The sequence below is a fragment of the Ictalurus furcatus genome, chromosome 2, assembly GCF_023375685.1.
Source record: "Ictalurus furcatus strain D&B chromosome 2, Billie_1.0, whole genome shotgun sequence".
In the NCBI taxonomy this organism is placed as follows: domain Eukaryota; kingdom Metazoa; phylum Chordata; class Actinopteri; order Siluriformes; family Ictaluridae; genus Ictalurus; species Ictalurus furcatus.
In genome coordinates, this window is record NC_071256.1 from 12,960,130 (window position 1) to 12,987,300 (window position 27,171).

At 39.2% G+C, this 27,171-nt stretch overlaps 1 protein-coding gene across 5 annotated transcripts; it reads left to right on the forward strand.

Annotated features, from left to right (window-relative positions):
* Nucleotides 1-3,390: 3,390 nt before the first annotated feature.
* Nucleotides 3,391-16,967, forward strand: znf207a (zinc finger protein 207, a). Of its 5 annotated transcripts, XR_008388387.1 has the most exons (13): nucleotides 3,391-3,534; nucleotides 5,731-5,857; nucleotides 6,560-6,698; nucleotides 6,797-6,970; nucleotides 8,015-8,090; nucleotides 9,739-9,809; nucleotides 9,951-10,111; nucleotides 10,479-10,559; nucleotides 11,026-11,244; nucleotides 11,472-11,628; nucleotides 11,756-11,940; nucleotides 12,151-12,237; nucleotides 12,935-16,967. XR_008388387.1 is itself a non-coding variant. In XM_053648795.1 (12 exons), exons 1-11 carry the CDS (start codon nucleotides 3,494-3,496, stop codon nucleotides 11,914-11,916), a joined length of 1,407 nt encoding a protein of 468 aa, XP_053504770.1. In that variant the 5' UTR covers nucleotides 3,391-3,493; the 3' UTR covers nucleotides 11,917-11,945; nucleotides 12,151-16,967. The 5 variants fall into 5 exon arrangements, 4 of the variants coding, with proteins under 4 accessions (XP_053504770.1, XP_053504760.1, XP_053504752.1 ...); XM_053648795.1 differs by having other exon boundaries at nucleotides 11,756-11,945; nucleotides 12,151-16,967; XM_053648785.1 differs by having other exon boundaries at nucleotides 12,151-16,967.
* Nucleotides 16,968-27,171: the final 10,204 nt, after the last annotated feature.

Genomic DNA, 27,171 nt, shown 5'->3' on the forward strand with positions numbered 1-27,171 from the left:
TATATATATGTATTTGGACACTAGTATTTGCTATTTGCCTGTTTACCAAAACATATTCAAGTTACAGTCTCTCAACTTTAATTTAAATGTATTCACATCCACATTGGAGGAAAGGTTTAGGAATTACAGCTCTTTAATTTGTAGCTCCCTCTTTTTCAAGGGACCAAAAGTAATTGGACATTTGACTCAAAAGCTGTTTCATGGACAGGTGTGGGCTATTCCTTCGTTATTTCTTCATAATTTAAGCAGGTAAAAGGTCTGGAGTTGACTCCAGGTGTGTCATTCACATTTGGAAACTGTTGCTGTGAACCCACAGGATGTGGTCAAAGGAGCTTTCAGTGCAAGTGAAACAGACCACCCTTAGGCTGCAAAAAATACAAAATCCATCAGAGAGATAGCAGGAACATTAGGAGTGGCCAAATCAACAGTTACATTCTGACAAAAAAAAAAAAAAAAGAACACACTGGTGAGCTTTGCAACACAAAAAGGCCTGGACGTCCACGGAAGACAACAGTGGTGGATGATCACAGGATCCTTTCCATAGTAAAGTAAAAACCCTTCACAACATCCAGCCAAGTGAAGAACACTCTTCAGGAGGTAGGCATATTGTTATCCAAGTCTACCATAAAGAGAAGACTTCACGAGAGCAAATACAGAGGATTCACCACAAGGTACAAACCTTTCATATGCCTCAATAATAGAAAGGCCAGATTTAGACTAAAAAAGCCAGCCCAGTTCTGAAAAAGCATTCTTTGGAATCAGCATGTACCAGAATGATGGGAAGAAAAAAGTATGGAGAAAGCTTGGAACAGCTCATGGTCCGAAGCATACCACATCATCTGTAAAACATGGTGGAGGAAGTGTGATGGCATGGGCATGCATGGCTTCCAATGGCATTGGGTCACTAGTGTTTATTTCTGATGTGACAGAAGATAGAGGCAGCCGGATGAATTCTGAAGTGTATAGGATTTTTAAAAAAGCTACACAAAATATACACAATATAAAAAAATATAATTATGGTACACACAAAATATACCATAATTTAAAGCTCAATAGCATTTGAAGGAATGACTTACAGTCATAAAACCAACTGTAAAGTGTTCATGTAGGTTATGTTATGTCATGTTTATGTAGGCTATGTCGAGATCACAAGAAAATTAAGTCAAGATCAATAGAAAATCAAGTCAAGATCACAAGAAAACAACTTTTGTTATGTCGAGATCACAAGACAATTAAGTCGAGATCATGAAAAAAACACTTTTGGTTATGTCAAGATCACGAGAAAATTAAGTCGAGATCACGAGAAAATTAAGTCGAGATCTTTTGTTATGTCGAGATCACGAGAAAATTGAGTCGAGATAACAAGAAAATTAAATCGAGATCACGAGAAATTTAAGTCGAGATAACGAGTCCCTCCTTGGATTCTTTCTGTCGAGTTACACATGCTACTCCTGAGATACCAGTGATCCTGACTCCTTCTGCTCTCTGGACCAACTGATCCATCCTGATGCAATACTTCTGGCTGGAGAAGACTGAAGTCTCCAATAGTTGATAACAGGACAACAAAATAGACTTAATGTGAAAACTATAATGAATTTCTTGGTTACACAACTGCACATTTTGACCATGTCTTAGGTAAAGTCTTAGGTAAAGGAGCAGATCTGGAGGGTTCACAAGCCTAGAGTGTTGTGGTGAACTGGGATGTTCTCAGCTCAGAAGTTACTTTTATCACAGGAAAAACAACACCATAGATTGGTTTATGATCCTGTTCATTTGTAACTGAACACTGTACTTCCATATTTGGATCAAATCTATTCACGCATACCAACTGTACACCTGTACCAACATGATAGACCAGGCTGATTCTTCAAATCTGGCCATCAAGGTCCACTGTCCTGCAGAATTTACATCCAATCTCAAACTCAATTTTTTTGCAGCAAAATACTACTATGGAGGACTTATTTCTGTCAAAATCTCAGGTTTGTATCTGGTCTCCCACCAGAGATATTCAACCCGAAAGTGAGGGGAATTTTTAAAAAATTGCACTTTCTCGCCCCCATAAAAAAGAAAAAAAAGAAAAGAAGTCTCAAACCTAAAAAGTTCTGCATGCAGACTATACTCACCTAGGTACCCTCTAAAAATGAAGACTGAAGCTCGAAACCTTCCCATTATAAATTGACCCTAAATGTAGAACTGTGAGCAATCTTGAGCATTACATATGGACTTAAGTGCTAAGTTTAAGGAACAAGAATTTGCTAAATGTTTATATACAGTACTGTCAAAGGTTTTATGCAAACGCAAATAAATTTTGTAGAGCAAAGATACCTTCACAATAATGAAATTAAATGTTTCTACATTTTTAAAAAATACTGTAAATAGCAATAAACAGTAGTAAAGGAAACAAAGTCTATATTTGGTGTGACAAAAAAAATAAATAAAATAAATAAAAATAGTAGTCTCTGGTTCAATTAGTGCAGTTTTATAACGAAATGAGCTGTAAGGTTTATTGATCAGCTTGCAGAACCAGCCACGGTTCTTCTGGAGACTTTGACTTTTGCACTCGCTTCTTATTTTTGCAGCGAAACCCAGCAGTCTTCATTGTGTTTTTTTGTCTGAAAAGTGGTCTCTTATGTAATACACTGCTTTCTTTAATGACACACAAACATTTTTTCAGTAACATTTAATTTTGTGCTGGAAAACTAATGTTTGGGAATCTAAAATGTTTTTTGTACTGACCTGATAATGTAGAAGTCATAAAATAAAAAATCTTTAACAAATTTGTACTGAAAAAAATAGGGTGCTAAAACTTTTGCAGCACACTGTATATGTACATGTACCTTGTAATGTGCTCTAGAGATATGTTTTTTTTTTTTTTTTGCCAATCCTGAGCTGAGATATTGAGGTTTCCATAAATATTCTGGTTGTGCAATGCCAGTACATAGAGGCATTCACTCTGAGATCTGCCCTGGCCGTTCTCAAGGCTGCCGTGTCACCTGAACTGAAGGCTGCACTGCACACCCTTTATTAAAAATAAAAACACCCAAAACTGTATACGGTTCCATAACGAAGACGAACTTTATGTCGATACGTGAAATTCTGGAGGGAACGTCGGATGGCATGACGTGGGGACGTAATGACGTGTGCTGTTAATCGATCTATGTTCTATAACATATAAAAACAGGAGCATGAAAGGAATATTCTAAAAGAGACTCATGTAAACATCTTAATCACAATATTGTCTTATTCAGAATAAGATCAATACTTAGATCACTGCTGTCCATGTAAACATAGTGTATCAGTACATTTGTTCTTGTTTCTCTCACATTCTTACACTCCGCTCCAGTAGGGGGCGAAATCGCAGCGCTACAGTTTCACACTTCCGGTCGTACACTTTCATACACTTCCGTCTGCGCCATTTTCTGCTGCCAAATGTTCGGTCCCTGTACCGCGTCTTGGTGATTCACAAACAAATCGTCCACTATAGTACTAAAACATGGGAAGGAAAAAGAAGAAGCAGATGAAGCCGTGGTGTTGGTATCCTTTCTGAGAAAAGCTGTTACGTTATACGTTGTATGTTAGCCAGGTAACAAACAAATCTAGCCAAGCTAGCAAAACAATGACGTCCGGCGCAGGGTTATCCTGTTAGTCCGCTTGACGTATTATAGCTATAATCTGCGTGTTTGTCGTTTATTTGATATTTCAAAGACTCATCACTACCTCTGTCTTTGTAGTATAATAGACCCGAGGTTCTCATAGGATCCGATTAAGTGTGCAATAAGTTGTTGTACATATCGGTATTCGAGATTGTGTTGATTTAGTCACTGACGCATTCGTAGCAGGTTCACACACGTGAAACGAAATGTAGCCACTCCAAAGACTGTGCATAGCAGTATTTAGTTCATTAACTTTTTAATACTAGTAATATTTTGTATATTCAATAACGCGTTAGAGCAGGGGTGTCCTATCTGATCCGGAAAGGGCCGGTGTGGGTGCAGGTTTTCATTCCAACCAAGCAGGAGCCACATCCGAGTCTATTGAAAGCCAAATTTAACTGATTAAACAAGTGGAATCAAGGTGTGACTCCTCCTGCTTGGTTGGAATGAAAACCTGCACTTTCCGGATCAGATTGGACACCATTGTATTAGAGCTTTCTATTCCTCAACTTCCTGCTGACAGTAAACATCAGGTCCTAGTTGATATTTTATAGACATGCTTGTGTTTGAGTTATTGTTTGGATTAAACCTATTCGATTCAAGGCTTAAGGCCCTTTCACACCGAACGCAAAACCATTGATCGCCTTCAGCTAATTTCACACCTGTACACTAAGGGGTGGTGAAAGAGAATGCATTCCCCTCCTGCACACTAGGGGGTGCTGAAAGAGAATACATTTCACACCTGTACACTAGGGGGCGCTGAAAGAGAATGCCTTTTACACCTGCACACTAGGGGGTGCTGAAAGAGAATGCATTTTACACCTGCGCACTAGGGGACGCAACCCACTATTTAGCTGACTAGTCTGTAGTCTTTGACCACAGAGAATAATCACATAAATTTTGCTGTATAGCCCCACAACACAAACTGTTAAGAAGCACAGAAACTAACTTTTCTTATTGTATGTATATTCTACACAGAAAGGGAGGCAGAAAGTTTTTTTTAAATTTTATTTTAACAGCACCATCGATCTGTTTTAGTATAAATGAAATAATGTGAAGTATAATGCAAAAGTGGGACAAAACCTGAGTTTAATGCCCAAGACCAGCCCAATTTTTTTTCCATGGTGGAGGAACTTTGATAAATGAAGTGACAGTTTAGTTTTTACTATCCTGTTATATTTATTACTGACATTATTATTATTATTATTATTATTATTATTATTATTATTATTATTGTTGTTGTTGTTTTCTGCTACAAAATGTCCTCAAACAAATATGAAGTATTTCAGTAAGAAATATACTTTATACTACGCCTGTGACGACGGTTTGGTATGTGCAAACGGCACATTTTAACGCATAAGTAACTGATGCACACCATTTTATCGGTAAAAGGCCAATTAGAAGGAAACAGGCGGAAGACAGCAAATATCGCAAACTATTTTTTTTACGCACTTTCACTTTGTCAATAACAGAAATTGATGTAACAGAAAGTGGAAGGAAACTTGGCAAATGATAACAAGAACTCAATATCCATTCTCTTCTCTCTTCCGGAATACTCTTCTTCGGTGTTTATACTGGCTTTCAAAACAGGTTTCTGTCCTATAGCGTCACCAATCTCGCCCTTTAGTGCAACAGCAACGTCTCTGGGCATGTGATCTAAAGCTCAAATCTAATTGGACGGCCCGCTTTGTCGCCGAGTGACACACTGGACGAAAAAAAAAGTGTCGTTTTGTTGCTCCGTGAATGCTTGCACCCGGTGTGAACAGCTCTATAGGGATCTATTGTTTCGATTCAAGAGTGTCATCAAATAAAAGTAGAGAAGGGGTACTTTACGCTGTTCAGTGTGCACAGCTGTTATTTGATGTCACTCCGTAAACAGGGAAGGAGCTGGTAGCTGAGAAGACTACCCCTGGTTGAAGTTTGAGGCAAGAAAATGCAAGTTGCAACCATGCCTCAAACACAGTATTAGACCACCCAAAAACAATCCATATAGGTGCACTCAATACAACACCATAACTAGCTACCTAGATAGTACACCATCCATCTTGCTCCAATATGACCTTAACTGTCAATGCAGGTATTGTAATAGGGATTTTGATGATGAGAAGATTCTTATTCAGCACCAGAAGGCCAAACATTTTAAGTGTCACATATGCCATAAAAAGCTGTACACGGGTCCAGGCCTGGCCATCCACTGTATGCAGGTGAGTATTGGTTCATATTTCTACAGTGGTGCTTGAAGTTTGTGAATCCTTTAGAATTTTTTATATATCTGCAAAAATATGATCTAAAACGTCATCAGATTTTCACAACTGCTACAGGTAGACAAAGAGATCCCAATTAAACAATTGAGACAAAAATATTATGCTTGGTCAGTTATTTATTGAGGAGAATGATCCAATATTACAGATCTGTGAGTGGCAAAAGTATGCGAATTTCTGGGATTAGCATCTAGTTTGAAGGTGAAATTAGTCAGGTGATTTCAATCAGTGTGATGACTCAGATGTGAGCGAGTGCCTGGTTTTAGTCAAAGAACAGGGATCTATCAGTCTGATTTTTATAACACATATTTGGGTGGAAGTGAATCATGGCACCGAACAAAGGAGATTTCTGTAATATTGGATCATTTTCCTCTATAAATGAATGACCGAGTATAATATTCTAGTCTTTTTGTTTAATTACAAAAACATTAAAAAAAAAAAAAAAAATAGACAAAAGAGCCCTTTTTGTCTACTTTGAGGACTTCTAAAAGTATGTTTAAAAAAAAAAGAGTAAAGTTTTTGGTAATATTCATGCAGAAATGTAGGAAATTCTAAATGGTTCACAAACTTTCAAGCACCACTATATAACTATGACCCCCTTGATGCTCGAGTTAAAACAAAATACTATTTTCTGCTGTGTTGAAGGTTCACAAAGAAACAATCGACGGTGTTCCCAATGCGATACCTGGAAGAACAGACATTGAACTGGAAATTTATGGGATGGAGGGTATTCCAGAGAAAGATATGGAAGAAAGGAGACGGGTGCTCGAGCAGAAAACTCAGGGTAATTTAGTTTAAGCTTTTCTCACATGCATTCTCTGTGCCCTTTTATGTATACGTTATAGATCTTCCCCTAATTCCTTTTCCTTTTTTTTGACTCAGAAAATCAGAAAAAGAAACAGAACCAAGATGACTCGGATGAGGATGATGATGACGAAGAGGCAGGACCCTCATTCCAGCAGGCAACAGCACAGCCTCCGGCTGCTTACGCTCCTATGGCACAGCCTGGAATGGCACCTGTGCCCACACCAGGAATGCCACCTGGGAGCTACTCAGGTGAGCCAAATAGTTTCTCACATTTAAAAAAATAAACAACAACAACAAAAAAAACTGGCTTTAATGATAAAAATATGGACTGGAATATCTTTTATTTAATGTGCATCTTGATTGTCTGTTAGCCTCCTTACTATCTTCAATCAGCAGTCTGAGTAAAGTGTCTAGTGCTTACCTTTTTGATTAATTTGTTCCATTGGGATTTCTTTGCTAACTTTGTTCCGCACATGGTACTGTAGCTTTCTTTCGCGTCTTTCCATAACCTTTCTTTAATGGGAGATGCTGCGCTCTGTACATTTTTTTTGTTGTTGAAAATTGTAAGCTTTGTAATTGAAAATGTAGCTTTCTCAAATTCACCATTCCCTTTTGGGACTCCTGCTTATCACCTTTCTTGCACAACAACCAGAAAAAGAAAAAAACAAAACCCACCACTTTGTAGACTACATGGAACAATTTTTTTTTTCACTTCGTATATAGCTTTGATTAAACTTAATGCACTTCACAATCTTGATTAATCGAACTCGGTGAATTCTGAAGCCTACTACACTTCACCCACGGGGCTACAATCTGGCTGATGGTAGAACGATTTTTACTTGCTGAATTAATTAGTGCATAATTGAAATACAGCCTATATATGTTGTATGCCAGGAGAGATCTTTATATTCTATAGCTGAAATGTTGGTCATTAACTTGTTACATTAACTTTACAAACTGCTACATTGCAGGCTTTGTTATAAGAGGCTAATGCATTACAGGCTGTGTCTGTGTCTTTTATGCCTAGTGAGTTCCAGGCAGCCAAATCATGGACTTAGGAAGCACATTTCAGTGCTCACTTGCCAGTGGGCTGTCTATGAATTTATCATTCATCCACCCTGATATAGGCTGAAATATAACTTGTGCTGTATGGACTATGTGCAGCAGCAAAGCTTGGATATTGCATTTGGTAGTGTTCTCTAGCTAGGGAAAAATACACTTGCAGTAGGTGGCGGAGATTAACATGGTATTTTAAGTGGTGCCCCTTAAGTGTCTGTGCAATTTATTTTCCAGGAATGCCACCAATGATGCCTGCAGTCCCTCCAATGATGCCAGGGATGCCCCCAGTCATGCCAGGAATGCCACCTGGGTAAGAATTCACAGCAGAACATTATATTAAAGCAAATGCGGTCCCCTCTAAAAGCTTTGGAATGGCAATTCTTCTGTTTTTGCTATACACTGAAGATGTTTGGGTTTGAGATCAAAAGACGAAGGAGACGATGGATCAGAATTTCAACTTTCATTGCATGATATTTACGTCTGGATGTGTTAAACAACTTGGAACATGGTACCTTTTTTTTTGTTTGAGGTTTCTTTTTCCAGTGATCAGAAATATTGGAACATGTGAATGACAGGTGTTTCTTTTTGCCACGTATCCCGTTAGAGTGATTGTTTGAACAATTAATGGCTCTGAATGTCTACCCTTGGTTTGAGCCCTGGGTTTCGCCTGTGAAAAATCCATTAGTGAGCCGTCTATTGGAGAAAAACAAGCTATTTTGAAGCTGAAAAGAGAGGTACAATTGATCAGAGCGATTGCAAAAGCATTAGGCATAGACAATAGATTTAGAATGCCCTGAAAAAGAAAGAAACCAATGGTGCACTAATAACCAGACAGGGAACAGGTCAAACAAGGAAAACAATAGGAGTTCATAACAAACATTGTAAGACCTGTGAAGAAAAACGCAAAAACAACAGTCAGTGACATCACTAGCAACCTCCACAGGGCAGGGGTGAAGGTGTCACAATCCACCGTTTGAAGAAGACTTTGAGAGCAGAAATATAAAGGCCAAACCACAAGATACAAACCACTCATCAGCAGCTTGAATCTGGAAGGCCAGATTGGAATTCGCAACGAAATACAGAGACGAGCGACAAAAGTTCAGGAACTAAGACTAACCTCTACCAAAGCGATGGAAAGGCCAAAGTGTGGAGAAAGAATGGATCTGCTCATGATCCAAAACATTCAAGCTCATTAGTCAAGCATGGTGGAGGTAGTGTCATGGCTTGGACTTGCATGGCTGCGTCTGGAATGGGCTCACGAGTCTTTATTGATGTAAATCATGATGGTAGCAGCAGAATGAATTCAGACGTTTACTGTCAAAATCTGTCAATTTACAGAGAAGTTTATCTAATCTAATTGGGAGGAACTTAATCGTGCTGTAAGACAATGACCCAAAACACACTGCAAACACAACAACGGACCTCATCAGAGGGAAAAGTGGAAGGTTTGTCTGATCAAGTCAATCACCAGACCTCAACTCAGTTGAGCAGCATTTCACCTCCTGAAGAGGAGACTGAAGGGAAAAATCCCCTCAAACAACTGAAAGAGGCTGCGGTAAAAAACCTGGAAAAGCACCACAAAAGAAGGATGTAACAGTTTGGTGATGTCACTGAGTCGCAGGCTTGATGCAGTTATTGCAAACAAGGGATATGCAACCAAATATTAAGTGTTATTTACTTTATCTATTCATTTACTTTACTAAGCTGTTTAAAACATCTATATGTAAATATCAAGGAGTTAAAGCTGAAATTCTGATATTTTGTCTCATATTCATCTTTTGATCTCACACCTTAATATCTTCAGTGTATAGCAAGAACTTGCTGTTCCAATACTTTTGGAGAAGATTGTATGCAGCATGTATACTATCAATGTCACTGTAGTCCTGTTGTATTTGCCTTCCCCCATTCTGTGATTGGGGGGGGAAAAAATCCTGTTCCTTTGCTCTTTTTTTCCACAGCATGATGCCCATGGGTGGGATGATGCCACCTGGACCAGGAATGCCTCCGATGATGCCAGGCATGCCACCAGGTTCAATAGCTCCTTACTGACTTTATCATAACAATAGAAAAAATTGTCATCAAGCTTGTCCTATATGAAATGCAACCGAAAGTAATTTACGTAGACTTAATAGAAAATTGTGACAGACCTCTGATTTGTTGCTCCTGACAGGCATGCCCCCTCCTATGGGTCATCGTCCAGGTATGAACCACATGCCACAGGCTCCTTCCTCCACCACGTCAGGCATGATCCCAAGAGCAGCCACACCTGCAGCCACAGTGGCTGCTCCACAGCCTGTTGTCACCAAGCCCTTGTTCCCTAGCGCAGGACAGGTGTGGATACAATTCATTTTCGCTATATTTTGAATAATACTTGATAACTGGAGATGCGGACACCTAGCTTAAATTATTATAACTGTAGGATTCACATGCAGATTAACAATGATGCACAATATTCAATTGATTAGGGTGTTTTTCTTAGCTGAATAAATGCTTATGACGAAGCATGATAACGATTAAAATTAAAGGAATGAATTTTGCTAGCAAAGATTAGTAGCTTGCCACGTTTCAGACACCTTTCACAGGGTACGTGGAAGTACGTTGTAAGCATACACCGATTTGTGAGAGCATGAAACGCAGTGAAGTCATTGATGCAGCTGTGTTGAGGGATTTTGCTCTTTGCTTTTTCTCCATGCTGCAGATGGGGACTCGAGCTCCCAGCACAAGCTCAGCCTCCTCCAGTATGGACACTTTGTCAGCACCCTCTAAGCCGCTGTCGCAAGTACGCAGCAGCCTGCTGACCTAGTGAAACTAGGCTTTTACAAAACTATTCATGGCTAGCAGCAGATATACTGGTGCACTTGTATGCACAGTGCTTATCTATATAATGTTTATTCCCCAGTCTCTTATCCTTTTCCACTGATAGGGTGCCGGTGCCTGATCTCATATTTTACTGCAAAAAAAAAAAACCTGCTTGGTTCCTGCAACCTCTTTGTGGGTTTGCTGGTTCCAGCACCTTGTCAGTAGAAAAACAATAGCAAGTGCAGCCTTGGAGGACCACAGCACTGCACAGTTTATTGTTTTCCCTGTTATAAAAAAAAAAAAACTAACTTGCAAATGCTCCTCATGAAATAAGCTGTTTAGTGTCATGGCCCTCCAGGGCCAGACATGGGTAACAGGAATTCATCATGGATACTATTAGATGTTTTGGTGATTCTGGTTCATTTGGGACCCTTCTGTGTCTCCAGGCTCAGCAGGGGGTGCCTGGGGCAGCAGTGGGGCTTTCAGCCTCCTCTTCTGCTGCTCCCAAAGCCACATTCCCAGCCTACAGCCAGCCTGCACCCTCTGCTGCCAACACAGGCAGCACTGTGGCCAAACCTGCGACCCCCATTACAAGTAAGCCTGCCACCCTCACCACAACCAGTGCAACCAGTAAGTTGATCCACCCTGATGAGGATATCTCTCTGGTAAGTGTCCATATATGGCTCCACCCTTGTAAAGTAAGTAGTGAAATCAGAATGTAATATGTTACTAATTTAAAGTACCATGAATGCTATTACATTTTAGGTATGTCTTATCCACTGTATCTTAAAATATTATTTAGCTTGAACAGCATACAATTGCTGTCATGCCTAATTGTGCTTTTTGTGTGTGTGTGTGTGTGTGTGTGTGTGTGTGTGTGTGTGTGTGTCAGGAGGAGCTGCGCGCTCAATTACCACGCTACCAGTGTAAGATCCCTAGTACAGCACAGGCGCACATCAGCACTCCTCCTGTTGGGCCAATGGGAGGGGTGATGCCTGCTCAGCAGGGTGCTTCTTCACAGCAGCCAGGAACCAGGCATCCCATGCATGGTACAATCCCTTTTTTGATTCCTTTTTATATGAAGTAGGAGATGAATATATGTAATTGCTGTTATGAGTAATTTGACACTATTACATTACGAGTTTGTAATTTGTTGCATTTTGGTATTTTTATTAGGGCCATATGGTACCCCATCCCAGGCAGTGCCTGGCTATGTGCCAGGGGCAATGTCACCTTACGGGCAAGGCCCCCCAATGGTTCCTCCTTACCAGGGAGCTCCCCCAAGGCCGCCCATGGCCATGAGGCCTCCTGTAATGTCCCAGGGAGGCCGTTATTGAAGCTCAAACACCAGTCTCCGATAGGTTTGGTGATTCAACCATTTTCTCATGTAATGGTGTGCTTAAGAAGCCAGATCATTAAGCATAATTGTAATTCAATTTGTTTAGTAAGGGAAATGGAAAAAGCACTGGTTTATGCATGAAACTTTGAATTTTGCATAGTTTTTTATTTGGACCTCTATATGTTGCCGATTCTATAGTGTGGCTTTTTTCCTCCCCCTATGTTCCGTTTAGGTTTTTAGAAGTGAAGTTTAGTAAATATGGTTCGTAATAATTTGAAGCGGCTGGAGTAACGTGAACAGTACTGCACCTTTTATCAAGGCAAGTCTTTGTAAACATACTACTGTACTAAACAAATTAAGCCTTCACAGCACCTTTAGGTGCTGTTGGACTTCATGTCCCCAGCTTTGCTTGGTGAGGGCTTCAGTTAGCTATAACTGTTTTTGTATGCCTGCTTATCCTTACCTACATAGGAAATCATACAAGTAATAGCTGATGTGAAAAGTGTCTGTATTATTATGTAAACTGTAATAAACAGTGTTGAAAACCTAAGACTCTTTCTTCATGACAGAGGGAAGGATCTGTACAAAGGTTTGTACTGGCTGCATGATTGCAATAATGTGGCAGCAATGGAGTGTCTTCTGTTCACGACATCAACCTAGTCATCCACATTCATTTTAATTAACCCATACAATAGTGTCCTTTTAACACCTGGCTTAATGAAGAGAACAGTGTCAAGGGGGAAAAAAAAAAAAGAATTTGGATGGCTTTTGTCTGTCAAATTCAGTGCGTCATATTCATTGAAGTAAGTCACACTCGAAGACCTTAATGCACATTCACTGTGGGGGGAAAAAGGATAATCCTAGTGTGTGGTCACAGAGGGGTTCAGACAAATGTGGTTTTGGTTGTCTAGCTTGGGTGTGATTTTGGGGGGGGGGGATGTAATTTGAAACAGAAGTACTTTGGACCCAGGTGACTTTGTGTGTTGCTAAACTGAGGATCTTTCTTCTCCCTGTAGCGATGCCATGGGACCGGCTGAGGTTGAGTCTCACTGGTGCCCTGTTCAGGCTGAGGCAAGTCTCATATTTTTCTCTTTAAATTCTTACGAGCGGGGGGCCCTCACAGCCTCATGGCTGTTGGATTCCAATGTCCCCAAACTTGTAGCAAGTTTGGTGATGGCCCCTGTTATTATTCACATTAGAGAAAACCTATAACTAACCTCTTCTGCTTTTGTTTCCGAAGTTCAGAGGTGGGAACGAGTAACAAGTAAGTTTCAAGTCTTGATAATCGAGTCCCGAGTTAAGATAGAGGAGTCAAAATGCGTTCCTTCCCAAATTGAATCCCATTTCAAAATTTAACATTTAACAAAGTAAATGTGTAGTGTATTAAAGCCATGGTAAAGTATTTAACTGTTAACAACAGAATAAACAAAAATGTATTTTTTAACCACACATAAAATGACATGTAATGATTAAAAAAAAAAAAAAAAGTGTAAGCAAATTTTCAGGTGATTTGGAATTGACCCTGCAGTGGTATATGGCATTAAAGGCACTTATCTGTTTGCCTTCGCTTCACAAAATCCGTAAAATAACACTGTGTAATTTCATTTTTGCTTTTCACAAACCTATAATATGCATCTTGCACACTGAAATAATACAGTAATATTGCTTGGGGATGTAAAACGCCAGCCCTGGTGGGATACAGCCTTACAGATATTAGTTTTTCCTCTTCTAACACACCAAGTATAGTCCATGAAGGTCTCTGTAAGCCTGATGAATTTGTCCAGGTGTGTTTAAATATAGATTAAATGCAAAACTCTTTACAGCCCTCCAGAACTGGAGTCTGACACACCTAAATTAATAGTATTTATCAACACTACTCGGTTGGTAAATAGCTTAACTTTAAGGTGAAACTGATGGTGCTCTCCTTTAGGAATTGTGGTTAAAATATCTTTCCTACTGTCCAACACTGCCAACATACAAGTGTAGTAGACAAATTATTTTACTTACCCTTGGGATTGCTATAAGCAGATCCTTCTTACCTGATATTGGTCAACTTGAATGCTCAAGCTTTCTTAAGTTATCAGATAAAACTGGCACTTAAATAACCACTAAAACGTATATTTCTTAATTGTTTATATAGGTCTAACCATACTGTTCTTTATGTAGCCTCTAAGGCCAAATGAGATTGGAGGTAATGCTTGAATCAAATTTTTTACCAACGTTTATTGTTAACGGTGTAGACTTAAAGTTTGGTAGCATGTTTCAACCTGCTCAAGTGTACCTTTATTTAAACACTGGCATCATCCCTCCAAGCCCAAGTTATTGGTGTTAGTCAAGTTGTAAGTTTAAATTATTTTTAGGTTGAGTCTTTAGACATTTTAATTTGTGACTCCAAGCCATTTGTCTCGAGTCCACTCTTCTGCTACCCAGTTCTCTAGGTGGTGCTAGTGACTAGCAGATGTAATGTACTAATTTTTCTAACTTTCATAGAGTCCTCAAACGTATTTTTTTAACTCAGTATTCAGGTATGTGGTGCCTGTATTGGAGCAGGTAGATATATTGACATTTACAAAAACCCAAGCTAATTTCTAAGCCTAGGTACGATGCAGCCAATAAAATGTTTTCTAAAATGGCACTAAAGGAATACTCACTTATACAGTATGCACTAGCAATTTCTTTAAGATAATACATGACGTTTGCAGTGCTGTTTGTTGGTCTTGCTCTTCCTGTTTGTTTTGCATCAGATCTGATCACATTACCTGTTGTAGGTAAGTGTCATTGTCACTGGTTAGTCTTTTAAATGGCACACACACACACACACACACACACACACACACACACACACACACACACACACATATATATATATATATATATATATATATATATATATATATATATATATATATAAAAACACAGTACAAAAGTCTTAGGCATCCTATTTTTTTTTATTTTTTAGTACAAACATTTAGATTTTTTATTTTAATTTCTACATTATCAAGTCAGTACAAAAAACATTTTAGATTCCCGAACATTAGTTTTCTAGCTAAATTAAATGTTGCAGGAATATGTTTTTGTCATTAAAGAAAGCAGTGTATTACATGAGACACTTTTAAGACAAAAAACACAATGAAGGCTGCTGGGTTTCGCTGCAAAAATAAGAAGCGAGTGCGAAAGTCAAAGTCTCCAGAAGAACCATGACTGGATCTGCAAGATGCTCAATAAAACTTACAGCCCATTTCCTTATAAAACTGCACTAATTGTACTGGAGACTAATCACCAAAAATTTGCTTTTTCATTTACTACTGTTTATTGCTCTTTACGGTACTTTTTCTTTTTTAATGTAGAAACATTTAATTTCATTATTTTGAAGGCATCTTTGCCCTACAGCATTTCTTTGCATGTGCCTAAAACTTTTGCACAGTACTGTGTGCGCGTGTGTGTGCGTGCGCGCGCGCATATTATAGCACCCATGTGCTACTGCTGGATTACATTAGACTTACTGTGGACCAGAGCAACTTGTATAGCTGTAGAAAAATGACCTCAGTTGCATTCCTGTAATGGTAACTTTACACCACATATAGACTAAACCATCAACTTTTTCTTGAATAAATATTTGCTAAAATATCAACAAAACTGTGTGCAACTTAAATTGAAATACATTTTTAATTAACTTCATTTGAATATTTGTTGTATGGTTAGTTTAGAGGGATAGATGGCCAGCAGTATTTTGTGTGGAAATTTAGAAATTTTTTGACCTTGAGACGCTATACACCTGAATCAGGTTTTTAACATGAATTTATATTTACTCTAGTTAGATGGCTTTGCTCATGATTTAACCCTTGTACATCCTTATGGACATTTTTGTCTTTAAATTTTTTTCTTTTATTTTAATTGTTTTGTCTGTGTTAATGCAAACCGCATACATTTTGCAAAAGGTGTGGTTTTTTTATTTTATTTTTTTTAGGAATTTTAATATTTCACCCACCTTTGCTTTCATAAATCTATTTTAAACTAGGTACACAAAATAGTTCCACTCGGGACCTTAAGGACAAAAATGTCCCCAATGAAACCCATTCAAACTGCGATATTTAATCCCAGTGACGTTTAAGCATAAAATCATGCATGCTGTGTTAATAGGCTTTTGTTTTGTTGACAAGGTTTCAAAACATTTTAGTTTTTTTAAATTCTGAAATGTGTATTGTTTTCTCAGGTTTAGCCTATGGGGAAAATATATTCTTTTCCTTTTTTCTGATTCTGCTGTATTCTAGAGCACTGCAGACCAACTGAATGAACAATGCAGCTATAAGTGTGTGTGTGTGTGTTTGTATGGATATCGGAGTTGTGGTTTGTCTGTGTATGGAAAATTTGACGAGTGTGAACAGTTTGAAAGAAGTGATATTGTACTGGAAATCACAAATCCCGCTCCATGTATATGAGTCAAAGAAGGTTCCTGAGCTTTGAAGATTTTTGCATTTATGTAAAGAAACCAGCGTTTAAATTGAATGAAAATGAATGAATGTTTGGTAATTATGATCAGAACTGATGCTGGTAAAAATTTTTTTTTAAAAATCGAAGTAAGTGAAAGTGGAAGAAATAATATATTTTGGACAGTTTTTGGACATGGACATTTTTATCCCCTATGAACCTGAGTATAATTTTTTTTTTTATTTAAAAATTTTTTTTTTTATTTACCCACATGGGTTAATTTTTTTTTTTCATTATTTTTTTTGTCTGCTTCATTGCTGTTATGTTGTATGTCTATGAACTTGCACACAGTTGGAGTAGTACTTCCATCACTTTCAGAAGTAGTCTACATTGAGCGATGTGTCCTCAGCTCCAGTGGTATGATGTGGATATGTAATACGATTTAAAACATGTTACTTAATGGATAATAATGAAAAGAATGTGATTACATTTCAAAATCTTCTGTTTAAAGCTCTCCACTGTATTTTTGTAACTTACAAAATATTAAAGGTAAAATGAGTTTTTAAATACAGCACCAGCAGAGTTTCCTCCATCAGTGAAATAAAGTATACATAAAGACTACATTGTATGTGGGGGTTTTTTGTCTGTTTTCTCTTTATTTAATATAAATCACTGTGTAATTAATGATTTACTTAAACTTTCTGTGCTGTGACAGTGTCAAAGTACAGGTGCAAACAGGTAGCAGCAACACAAACCTCAGAGTACTGCCCATGAGGAGGACATACAGCTGCCTGGGTCACTCAGTGCTGTAAAGCATGTACTGGGCATAGTAAGGACTGCTCGGGTGCTTTCTCTTCATTGAGAGTTGCAGGGTCACCCGGGTGGTTCTTGAACGGGAGTCACATCACGCAGAAATCCTGGATTTGAACACAGGGTTATCTGGAAACTAGTGCATGCAAGGAGGATTTATTGCCAAAGCATTTATCTTTCTTACGGTTTTGGTTCTCTGGATCTCTGAAATATCGACTGACAAGTTGGGACTCTTTGGGGAGAGTAACAGGTGAAGGCATCTTGTCCCCTTCAGGATGGTTTTAATCAGCTTATGAGGGCCCAGTGAGACTTCATCCAAAATCTGGGACACTACTGCAATAGTAATTGGTGTTGATCCAGGATCATATTGGCATCTAGCTGTGTGACATCTTAGACCAAGTCCCCTACTGAAAAGAGTGCAGTATCAGCCAACTTTTAGTGAAGGTAGCTATATGTGGTATCTTTTCTGGTGAAGGACACATTGCAAGCATCGACAGCTAGCATGCTGCCCTTTTGTTTTTGCTTATTCTTTGAGTTTTTGTAAATTTCTGCATATATTTCTTCCTGATCCAATACAGGCACCCCACGGCAATACACACTGAGCTGGTAATACCTAGATTAACTTCCAGACAGTGTTAAGACATGGCAGTTCAACTGTTTTGCGTCTCCCAGAGGCGCTACAGACATGGTGTGCATAGAGAGAGACTTTAGTTTTTTTCTTGGTTCAGAGTCAAGATCGAATTTTGCCAGCCAGCTTTCCATGTCTGCCTCAGCATTGCTGTGTAATTAGTGTAGTGGATGCTTGAACTGAAGACTGTTTGACTGATAGTCAAAGCCAAGGTGGCAGACACATCAATGGTGCTCATTCATGGCTTCCAGTGAGCTTAGGCATTGGCTGCATGAGTGTGAATCCTGATGCATGGCTTGTAACCACGCAGGGTTGAAGCTGTTTATATAGTGGAAACCAGCTATCTAGGTGGTTAACCATGAAGAGCCCGCTTTATGCTGGGAAAACCCACGTTTCTAGTAGAACGGGTCACAGGCCCACTGGTCTTAAGGCTGTGGGGCATGTGAAAGCTAAATAAAGTGTTGAGTGAAAAAAAATGGCTCAGCAGGAAGAGAGAACAGCGGGAAGAATTGGCTCTTGAGCTATGCGGAGTATTTTGTCAACAGTCACAAATTCGTGGCCTCAGTACCAATTTGGTTGATCTGGTTACTGATCAGAAACCACTGTTGGGCCCTTGTGATCAGTAATCATTTTATTTAGCTTTCACATGCCCCACATGTGATACCAAATTCCTAACAAGCCAGGATATGCGAATACATTTTCACTGTACTGTAATGTATATGTGACAAATATATTAAGTGTTAATTTGTTAAGGCTGTCTGTTCTGATACTTTTGCTCACCTGAAATTAGGTGGTCTGCAAACAAAGGTGCTATATTCTAAGTTGTTTAACGCATCTAGATATAAATATCAGGAAATGAAAGCTGAAATTCTGATCTGTTGTCTAATATTCATCTTCTGGTCTCAAACTCGAATGTCTTAATTTTATAGCAAAAACAAAATAATTGGCCTTGCCCTTCCAATAGTTTTTGAAGGGACTGTAACTCAGAGTTATTATTGTACATAAATTTCACATAGTGATAAAAAATTTGAACTTTAACAAGTGTTAATAGAGACCCATGCTAGTTCTATGAATGGTTTCAAAGAATCAGAATGAAGTCTAATAAATTTCTGCAAACAAAGGCAAAGTGGAGAGTGTGTCTATCATGTAGGGAACCATTACTACTGTAAGATGTATTGGGAGAGGTTAAGGGGATTATGGAGCGGATAATCAGAAATGTGTGTGCACCACTGTGACTGTGTTTCCCCACACAAAGTTTGAGAAAAAGAAGAAAAATGTTCCTCCCTTTTTTCAATGCCCAAATGGTTTTTGTATAGTTTCAGGCCTTTTTTTTTTTGGCATTTAAAGTTGAAATTTGCTGAAAACTGGCCACCCTGGTTAATGATATTAGTGCTTCTACAAAAGTACCTATAAAACCGCTCAAAATGGGCTGCTGGCCTGTGCACTGGACGGCTGTATGCTGTCAACTCTGACAGCCTATTATAGGGTTCCTAACACAAAGGACCTCTAGTGAACTCTCTACAAATAAAGCAGAGCAGGCACAGGCATCTTTTCAGTCTAGTCAGTCCTTCAATGTGTCTGTTATAGAATATGTCATCTATACATTTATACAGTCCTGACATTGTACAGTAGATGACATACAGTGGGGGGAAATAAATATTGGACACGTCAAGATTTTTCTCAGTAAATATATTTCCAATGAGGCTATTCACATGAAATATTCACCAGACATCAGTTTTAACTCAAGAAATATAAATCCGGAAATATAAAGAACTCACAACATTAAAGTCCATAAATTAAGTTATGTGCAATAAAGGGGAATGACACAGGAAAAAAGTATTAAACACGCTAACTGAAAATTATTTAATACTTAGTGGAGGAGCGAATCGCCTTCTTCCCCTGAATCCACCTCGCCGTGCGGTGACTCTGACTTCGCCGCACTCATTCTTGAGTTGCTGGCTTCGCTGAGGAAGGACATTGCCGATATTTTTAAAAAGGAACTCCAGGAGACTCTCAGGGATGCGCTGTCAACTATCAGGCTTGACCTGCAAGCCGTGAAAACACGGCTGGTTAGTGATAAAGTTGCTACCGATGCTACCATATCAACACTGATAGGTACTGTTGGGGAAATGGAGCACGCTCTCTCCGGTTGTACCGATGCCATAGCTCAGATGAAGACTACTATCGAGTCTCTCACTGCGACCGTAAATGAATTAGAGAATAAATGTGAAGACTTGGAGTCTAGGTCACGGCGCAATAACATTAGGATAGTGGGAGTTCCAGAGGGCCCTGACACCTGTACAACTGCTACTGTAGTGGTCTTGCTAAAGGGGGCGTTTGGTCTGGAGAAGGAGCCGGTTTTGTACCGGTTGCACCGGACCCTTCAGCCTAAACCCAAGCCTGGTGAACAACCACGAGCTATTGTGTGCAGATTACACTATCACAGTGACTGTGTTGACATTTTACGTTGCGCAAGAGAGCTCCAACAGGTTAAAGTGAGGGATTTGACCATTTCAGTCTTCCCGGACCACACAGACAAGATAACCCAGGCCCGGGCCGCATTTAACGAGGTTAGGCGTCAACTTCGTGGCATTGAGGGCGCTCGCTATGGAATACTTCACCTGGCACGGCTTCGTATTACGTATAACGGTGTTCAGAAGGACTTTGTTTCAGCGGAGGAAGCAGGGGACTATGTAAAATTTTTGACATCTGGGTGAACTGCATCACCTACAACAGCGGCGTCTTTTTCGCTCTCCTTAAATCTACCTCTGTAATAATGTGTTCTTTGTTTTGATGCACTGACTAGGTTAGAGTTTCTGTTTAAATTATATTTTTTTTCCCTCAGCCTTACGTGCTACACTGTTACATTATCTGTATTTCGTCTAATTTGTAACAAGTCTTTAAAAGATTATATTTGTTATTGCGCGCAGACTGTTTTTCAGACTTGAAGTCAGTAGGGCCTTTTTTTTTTTTTGGTAATATTTTTTGGTTAGTTCAGCTTACTTTGAGTTGTTTTCACATTGTGGACAACTTTTGGTTACTGTGGGAAACACTGCTGTTTCCTTTGTACTTTTGTTTTATGGAGACTTTGTGTGTGTGTGTTTGGGGGTTTGTTGGGGGAGGGGGTCCCACTTCGGCTCTAATTGGCTATTTGTATTCCTATGGTTTACTTTATTTAAATGGTTAATAGTAATATTGATCCCAGTACAGCTGGGACAGGCACACCTCTAAGATGTATTAGTTGGAACGTCAGAGGTATGGATAATCCTGTCAAGAGATCTAAGGCTTTTACACATTTGAAACGTTTAAACTCCGATATAGTATTTTTACAGGAGACTCACCTATATATTAAAGATCATCATAGGTTACACTGCCCTTGGGTGAGTCAAGTCTTCCACTCGAATTTTAATTCGGGGGGGGGGGGCTATTTTAATTGGAAAAAAGTCACAGTTTCGTCCACTAACGTTATTAGTTAACCCTAACCCTAACCCTGATCCTGATGTGAATGGTAGATATATTACAGTTGCTGGTACCCTAATGCAAAGACAGGTTTTGTTGGCAAATGTATATGCTCCAAACTTTCATGATGTGGAATTTGCTAATAGATGTTGAGCAACCTCCCCTTTTTAAATACTCACCTGTTGATTTTCGGTGGAGATTTAAACTGTGTTTTTGACCCAAACTTGGATCGGTCTAATCCCCGTACTCTGAATCAATCTGCTATGTCTAAAACATTTTCCGATTTTATATGTCAGAACGGTCTCGTTGATACATGGAGATCCCGTAACCCCTCTCTTAAAAAGTTTTCTTTCTTCTTCCAGGTGCATCATTCCTATTCGAGGATTGATTATTTTTTTTTATAGACAGCACTCTTAATTCTTGTGTAGTTTCTTCGGACTATCTGGGTATTGTAATTTCTGACCATGCACCTCTACAATTAGATATTCAACTTTCTATTTATAACCGTAGCCCACCACCTTGGAGATTTAACTCTCTTCTTTTGGCAGACAGTAAATTCTGTGAGTTCATTTGAACTTCTATCGATGACTTTCTTTTCTTCAATCAGAATGACTCCACCTCTTATTCATTGTTATGGGAGACACTTAAATTCTATATCAGAGGGAAGATTATTTCTTACTCCGCTCTCTCTAATAAAAGGCGCACTGCTAGGCTTAAGGAACTCACATCGGCGATCAGTAACCTCGATCAAAGATACGCATTGAACCCTTCTCCAGAACTTCTTAAACAGTGTCTCGACTTACAGGCGGAATTTAATCTTATTTTGACTAAAGATGCAGACTGCTTGTTGTTGCGTACTTGTGGTTCATACTATGAACATGGCGACAAGCCAAGTCGTTTACTGGCACATCAGCTACGGCAACAGGCCATTTCCTGTCTCATACGTAGTATTAAAAATACTTATAATACTGTCACAGAGCTCATGGAAATTAATGCTACTTTTAAATCATTTTACTCTTCACTTTATAAATCCAAATTTCCTGCAGACAATACTGAATTGAATGCATTTCTTCAAAGCCTTTGTAACCCTGTTATTGATTGAACAAAGCTCTTGGCCCGGACGGGTTTCCAATTAAATTTTTTTAAACGTTTATTGGAAAATTAGCTCCATTGCTATTATCTGTGTTCAACGAATGCTTGGAATGTGGGTCTTTGCCTTCAACTCTGACACAAGCCACTATAGCTCTCCTTCTTAAGGAGGGTAAGGATCCAACCTCCTGTTGTTCTTATAGACGCTGTCTTTGCTTAATGCAGTTGTAAAGTGTTGGCAAAAGTAATTGCATCTCGTTTAGAGAACGTGCTCCCTTATATCTGAAGAGCAGAACGGTTTTATAAAGGGATGTCAGTTGTTTTTCAATACCCGTACACGCTTTAATATAAATTATTCAAAGCATTCGTCTGAGCTTCCTGAGATCGTCATTTCTTTAGATGCTGATAAAGCATTTGATAGGGTTGAGTGGGAGTATTCGTTTGCAGTTTTGAGGAAATTCGGATTCGGGGATAAATTTATTTCTTGGATTCGCCTCCTTTATTAATCCCCAAAAGCCGGAGTTCATACGAACGATATTTATTCAGATTATTTTGCTCTCGGACGAGGGTGTCGCCAAGGTTGTCCTTTATCCCCTCTGCTTTTTGTGGTCGCTGTCGAGCCTCTGTCTATAGTACTAAGATCTTCCCACTTGTTTAAAGGAATAGTCCGATACGGTGTAGAGTACAAATTGTCTCTATATGCTGATGTAATTGTATGTAACTGATCCTATTGCCTCTAAGCCTGCTGTCTTTGGTGTTCTGGAAACCTTCAGTTTTGTCTCGGGTTATAAATTAAATTTGGAGAAAAGCGACTGTTTTCCCATCAATACTGCAGCATTTTCTCTCCAACAGTCAGATCTACCTTTTCGATTTAGTCAGTCAAGGTTTAAATACCTAGGTATCAACGTGACATGTTCTTTATCTAATCTTGTATCAGCTAATTTCACTCCCCTGATCTCAAAGGTTAAATCCAACATTGGGGTAACCTCCCCCTTTCTCTAATTGGCAGGATCAGTGTTGTTAAAATGAATATATTACCGAAGTTTCTTTTCTTATTTCAGCAAGTTCCTCTTTTTCTGACAAAACAATTCTTTGAGTCATTGGATAAAAATAATTTGTTCTTTTATTTGGGGTGGGAAGCCACCAAGGGTTCGTAAAACCTTATTGCAGAGATGTAGACTTAGTGGAGGACTTGCATTATCCAATTTTCAATTCTATTACTGGGCTGCGCACATCCATAAACTTTGCTACTGGGTTAAATCTCCTGGATCTTCTTGGTGTAACCTGGAACTATCATCTTGTAGGGAATCCTCTTTACCTGCTTCACTTTATTCCTCTCTACCTACAAAACTCTCTCTATATACACTGATAACCAAGTTGTTCTTAACACACTTAAGATTTGGTATCAATTTAGGTGGCGCTTTAAATTTGTAGGTGCATCCTCATTGGGTCCTTTAAGCAACAACCACTTATTTCCTCCATTGCGTTTGGACTCTACATTTTCAGTGTGGTATGACAAGGGCATTAAACAATTAAAAATCTGTATGCCAATGGTGTCTTTGATAGCTTTGCCAATCTGTCATCTACTTATGACCTCCCTGTGACGCATCTATTTTGTTATTTTCAAATTCGAAGTTTTGTTTCCAGATGGTTTCCTAATTTCCCCACTGGGGGTGGTTTGATTGATTGTACTCTTTGAATTTGTTTTTCTTTTCTACACTTTGTCTGTCTGTCTGTCTGTATGTATGTATGTATGTGTATATGTAAGTATAACGAAAAATGAGAATGGTATTGTTGCTATGTGACAGGAAGTATGTTTTCTTTCTCAATAAAAATATTTTGAAAAAAAAAAATGGAGAAGCCTTTGTTTGTAATGACAGCTTCAAGACGCTTCCTGTATGAAGAAATGAATCGGCCGCAGTATTCAGGTGTGATTTTGGTCCATTCTTCTAAACATATTGTCCTTAAATCTTGTTCAGTTGGATTCAAGTCAGGTGATTGACTGGGCCATCCTAACACCTTGATTTTTTTTCTCTGAAACCAACTGAGAGTTTCCTTTGCTGTATGCTTTGGATCGTTGTCCTGCTGGAAGGTCCACCCACGCCTCATCTTCATCATCTTGGTGTATGGCAGCAGATTCTTCTTAAGGATCTCCCGGTAAAGGGCTCCATTCATCGTTCCTTCAATTATATGAAGTCTGCCAGTACCATGCGATGAAAAACAGCCCCACACCATGATGCTTCATCCAAACTTCATTGTTGGTATAGTGTTTTTAGGGAGATGTGCGGCGCCATTTCTTCTCCAAACATGGTGTGTAGTATGACAGCCAAAAAGTAAAATTTTGCTCTCATCTGACCAGACTACACTCTCCCAGTATTTCACAGACTTGTCCAAATGAGTTGTACCAAACTTTAAACAAGCTTCGACATACCTTTTCTTTAGTAATGGAGTCTTGTGGGGTGAGCGTGAGCAGTGGAGTGCATTGCCTATTGTTTTCTCTGTGACTTGGCACCTGCTGCCTCCAAGTGTTTCTGGAGCTCTTTCCAAGTGTTCCTTGGCTCTTGGGCTACTCTTCTGATTATTCTTCTGACTCCCTGGTCAGAAATCTTGTGAGGAGCTCCTGTGCATGGCCTGGTCTATACAGCTCGAACGTTGCAGGCGGGGCCACAGGAGATCTGCCCATCTGGTCAGCCCATCTGGTCCGTTCCCATAGAAGAGCTAATGTACCACAAATTGCTGAAAAAGTTCATGCTGGCTTTGATCGAAAGATGTTAGAACACAGTGCATCACAGCTTGCTGCGTAGCCAGTCAGAGCACCCATGCTGACCCGTCTACTGCCGAAAGCTCCAACAATAGGCTTATGAGTTTACGAACTTGACTATGGAGTAGTGGAAAAAGGTGGCCTGGTCTAATAAATCACAGAGTTCAAGGCCTGGCCTCCACATTCCGCAGATCTCAATCCGATCGAGCATCTGTGGGACATGCTGGACAAACGAGAGTGAAGCGAAGTCGTGTGACACTTCGCTCAATATCTTGCGCTTCACTCATGCTCACCGGTAAAACAAAGTTCGCTCAGGTTCCGCTTCGACATGAAATTTCTCTGTAGTATACTTGTTTTTATTTGTAATACATTGTTAGAATAAATGTCTCAATAACAGTATTAGAGATAATAAGATCTTTGTGGGTGACTTTCTGTTTCAGGCTGTGCCTTTTATTACATTTTTAATGCTTATTTTGCATTTTTTCAAGCCAGCATATCACAAAGTGCATTCTGGGTTGAGTGAGCGGAGCGGAATCTTCAAACAGCCGCTCTCCGCTCCCTACTCATCATGCTCTGATGGAGGCCCCACCTCTCAATTTACTGCTGCTAATGTCTTGGTGCCAGATACCACAGCACACCTTCACTCTTGTGGAGTCCATGCCTCAACAGGTCAGAACTATTTTTGTGGCACAAGGAGGACTTACACAATATTAGGCAGGTGGTATTAATGTTCTGGCTGATCGGTGTTCAGAGGAGTGTATTTTAGGTGGATGCCAGAAGTATTGGGAGTGGTGATGGGGATTCAGAATCATGATTTAAACACCACCTACTGCCAACTGATCTTGCCATATTAATAACAGTAATATATTATTGACAGTTTCATTGAAAATGATTTTCTTCACTGCAGTACCTCACCAGCGGTTACCTCAATATCCCTCAGAGCTCAGACAGCAATGCAAGTCGTCTTGTTCTTAATTCTCCCAATTCTTGGAAAAAATGCTCTCCACATGAGTAGTGCACAAGGGAAATGCTCTGTGAATGCAGAGAAGTTTGAAAACATTGGGGTAAATAATTTGTATTAAATTTAATTCATTTAAGTCACTGAGTTGGGGTTATTTATTTATTTATTTTAACATTGAGTGTAGCTAGCTGGCCAGAAGCTTACCAATAAAAACACAATGTCTGCATGATCCTGATTGGTTAATCCTGTTTGTCACCATAGCAGCTGGTGGTCAGCAATACGTGATTAAACAAACTAACCAACATGTTTAGAATGATCATTTCTTTGCCCTTTTAAGAGCATTCCATTGATGCTGTAGGTTGGTTTACAAATTTTGTATTTGTTGGGCAGCTAATGTCAAATTCTTATATCTTTTACAGGCGCAGGGTTTTCCACACTGGGCAAGACATTGAACTTAACCTTTTGGCATTTTCTTTAGATTTTGCTGAGTGGGCAAACTAGCTGGCAGTATATGATATTTTGTTTTGTAATGCCTCTTAACATTATACTCCTTCATTGGATCGGAGGGTGAGGTGCAGAGAGACGGGGAGAGCTTGCCATCATGGGAGTCGGCTGAAGGCCTCACATACTCAGTTACATAAATACATTGACAGAATATTACTTTACTTTTACACATATAAAAACAATTCTGTACTTAAAGATTAAAAAATAAAATCTTACAGCCAAAAAAATGCAATTTATTAATAGGTTGAAAGAAGCTCCATTGTTCATGAAACATTTCGGTGCATGTCATCAACAATCACATTCTATGAGGAGAGAGACAGAGAGACAGAGAGAGAGAGAGAGTGAGAGAGAGAGAGAGAGAGAGAGAGAGAGAGAGAAACATTAAAAGCCACTGTCATTTTAAAATCTCAGTACAGGCATTTTCCTTAATATTTTAAAAGGCAAAAGCAACCCTCTGCCCACCCCCACCCTAGGTAACACAGGAACAAAGATAACACACAAGACACACCCTTATCACAGGCTACAAAAACCCCACAGTGCTTTAGAGTGAGATGCTCATTGGTTTAGGAATTAACAGCATGGTAAAGTACTGGTACTGTAGTACATGATTAAT

Excerpts from the sequence above, each read along its gene's own strand:
- znf207a (XM_053648777.1), top strand. The coding sequence starts at position 3,494 with ATGGGAAGGAAAAAGAAGAAGCAGATGAAGCCGTGGTGTTG. Across the intron at positions 10,112-10,478 it reads TGTTCCCTAGCGCAGGACAG|ATGGGGACTCGAGCTCCCAG; the intron begins GTGTGGATACAA and ends TCCATGCTGCAG. Across the intron at positions 11,245-11,471 it reads CTGATGAGGATATCTCTCTG|GAGGAGCTGCGCGCTCAATT; the intron begins GTAAGTGTCCAT and ends TGTGTGTGTCAG.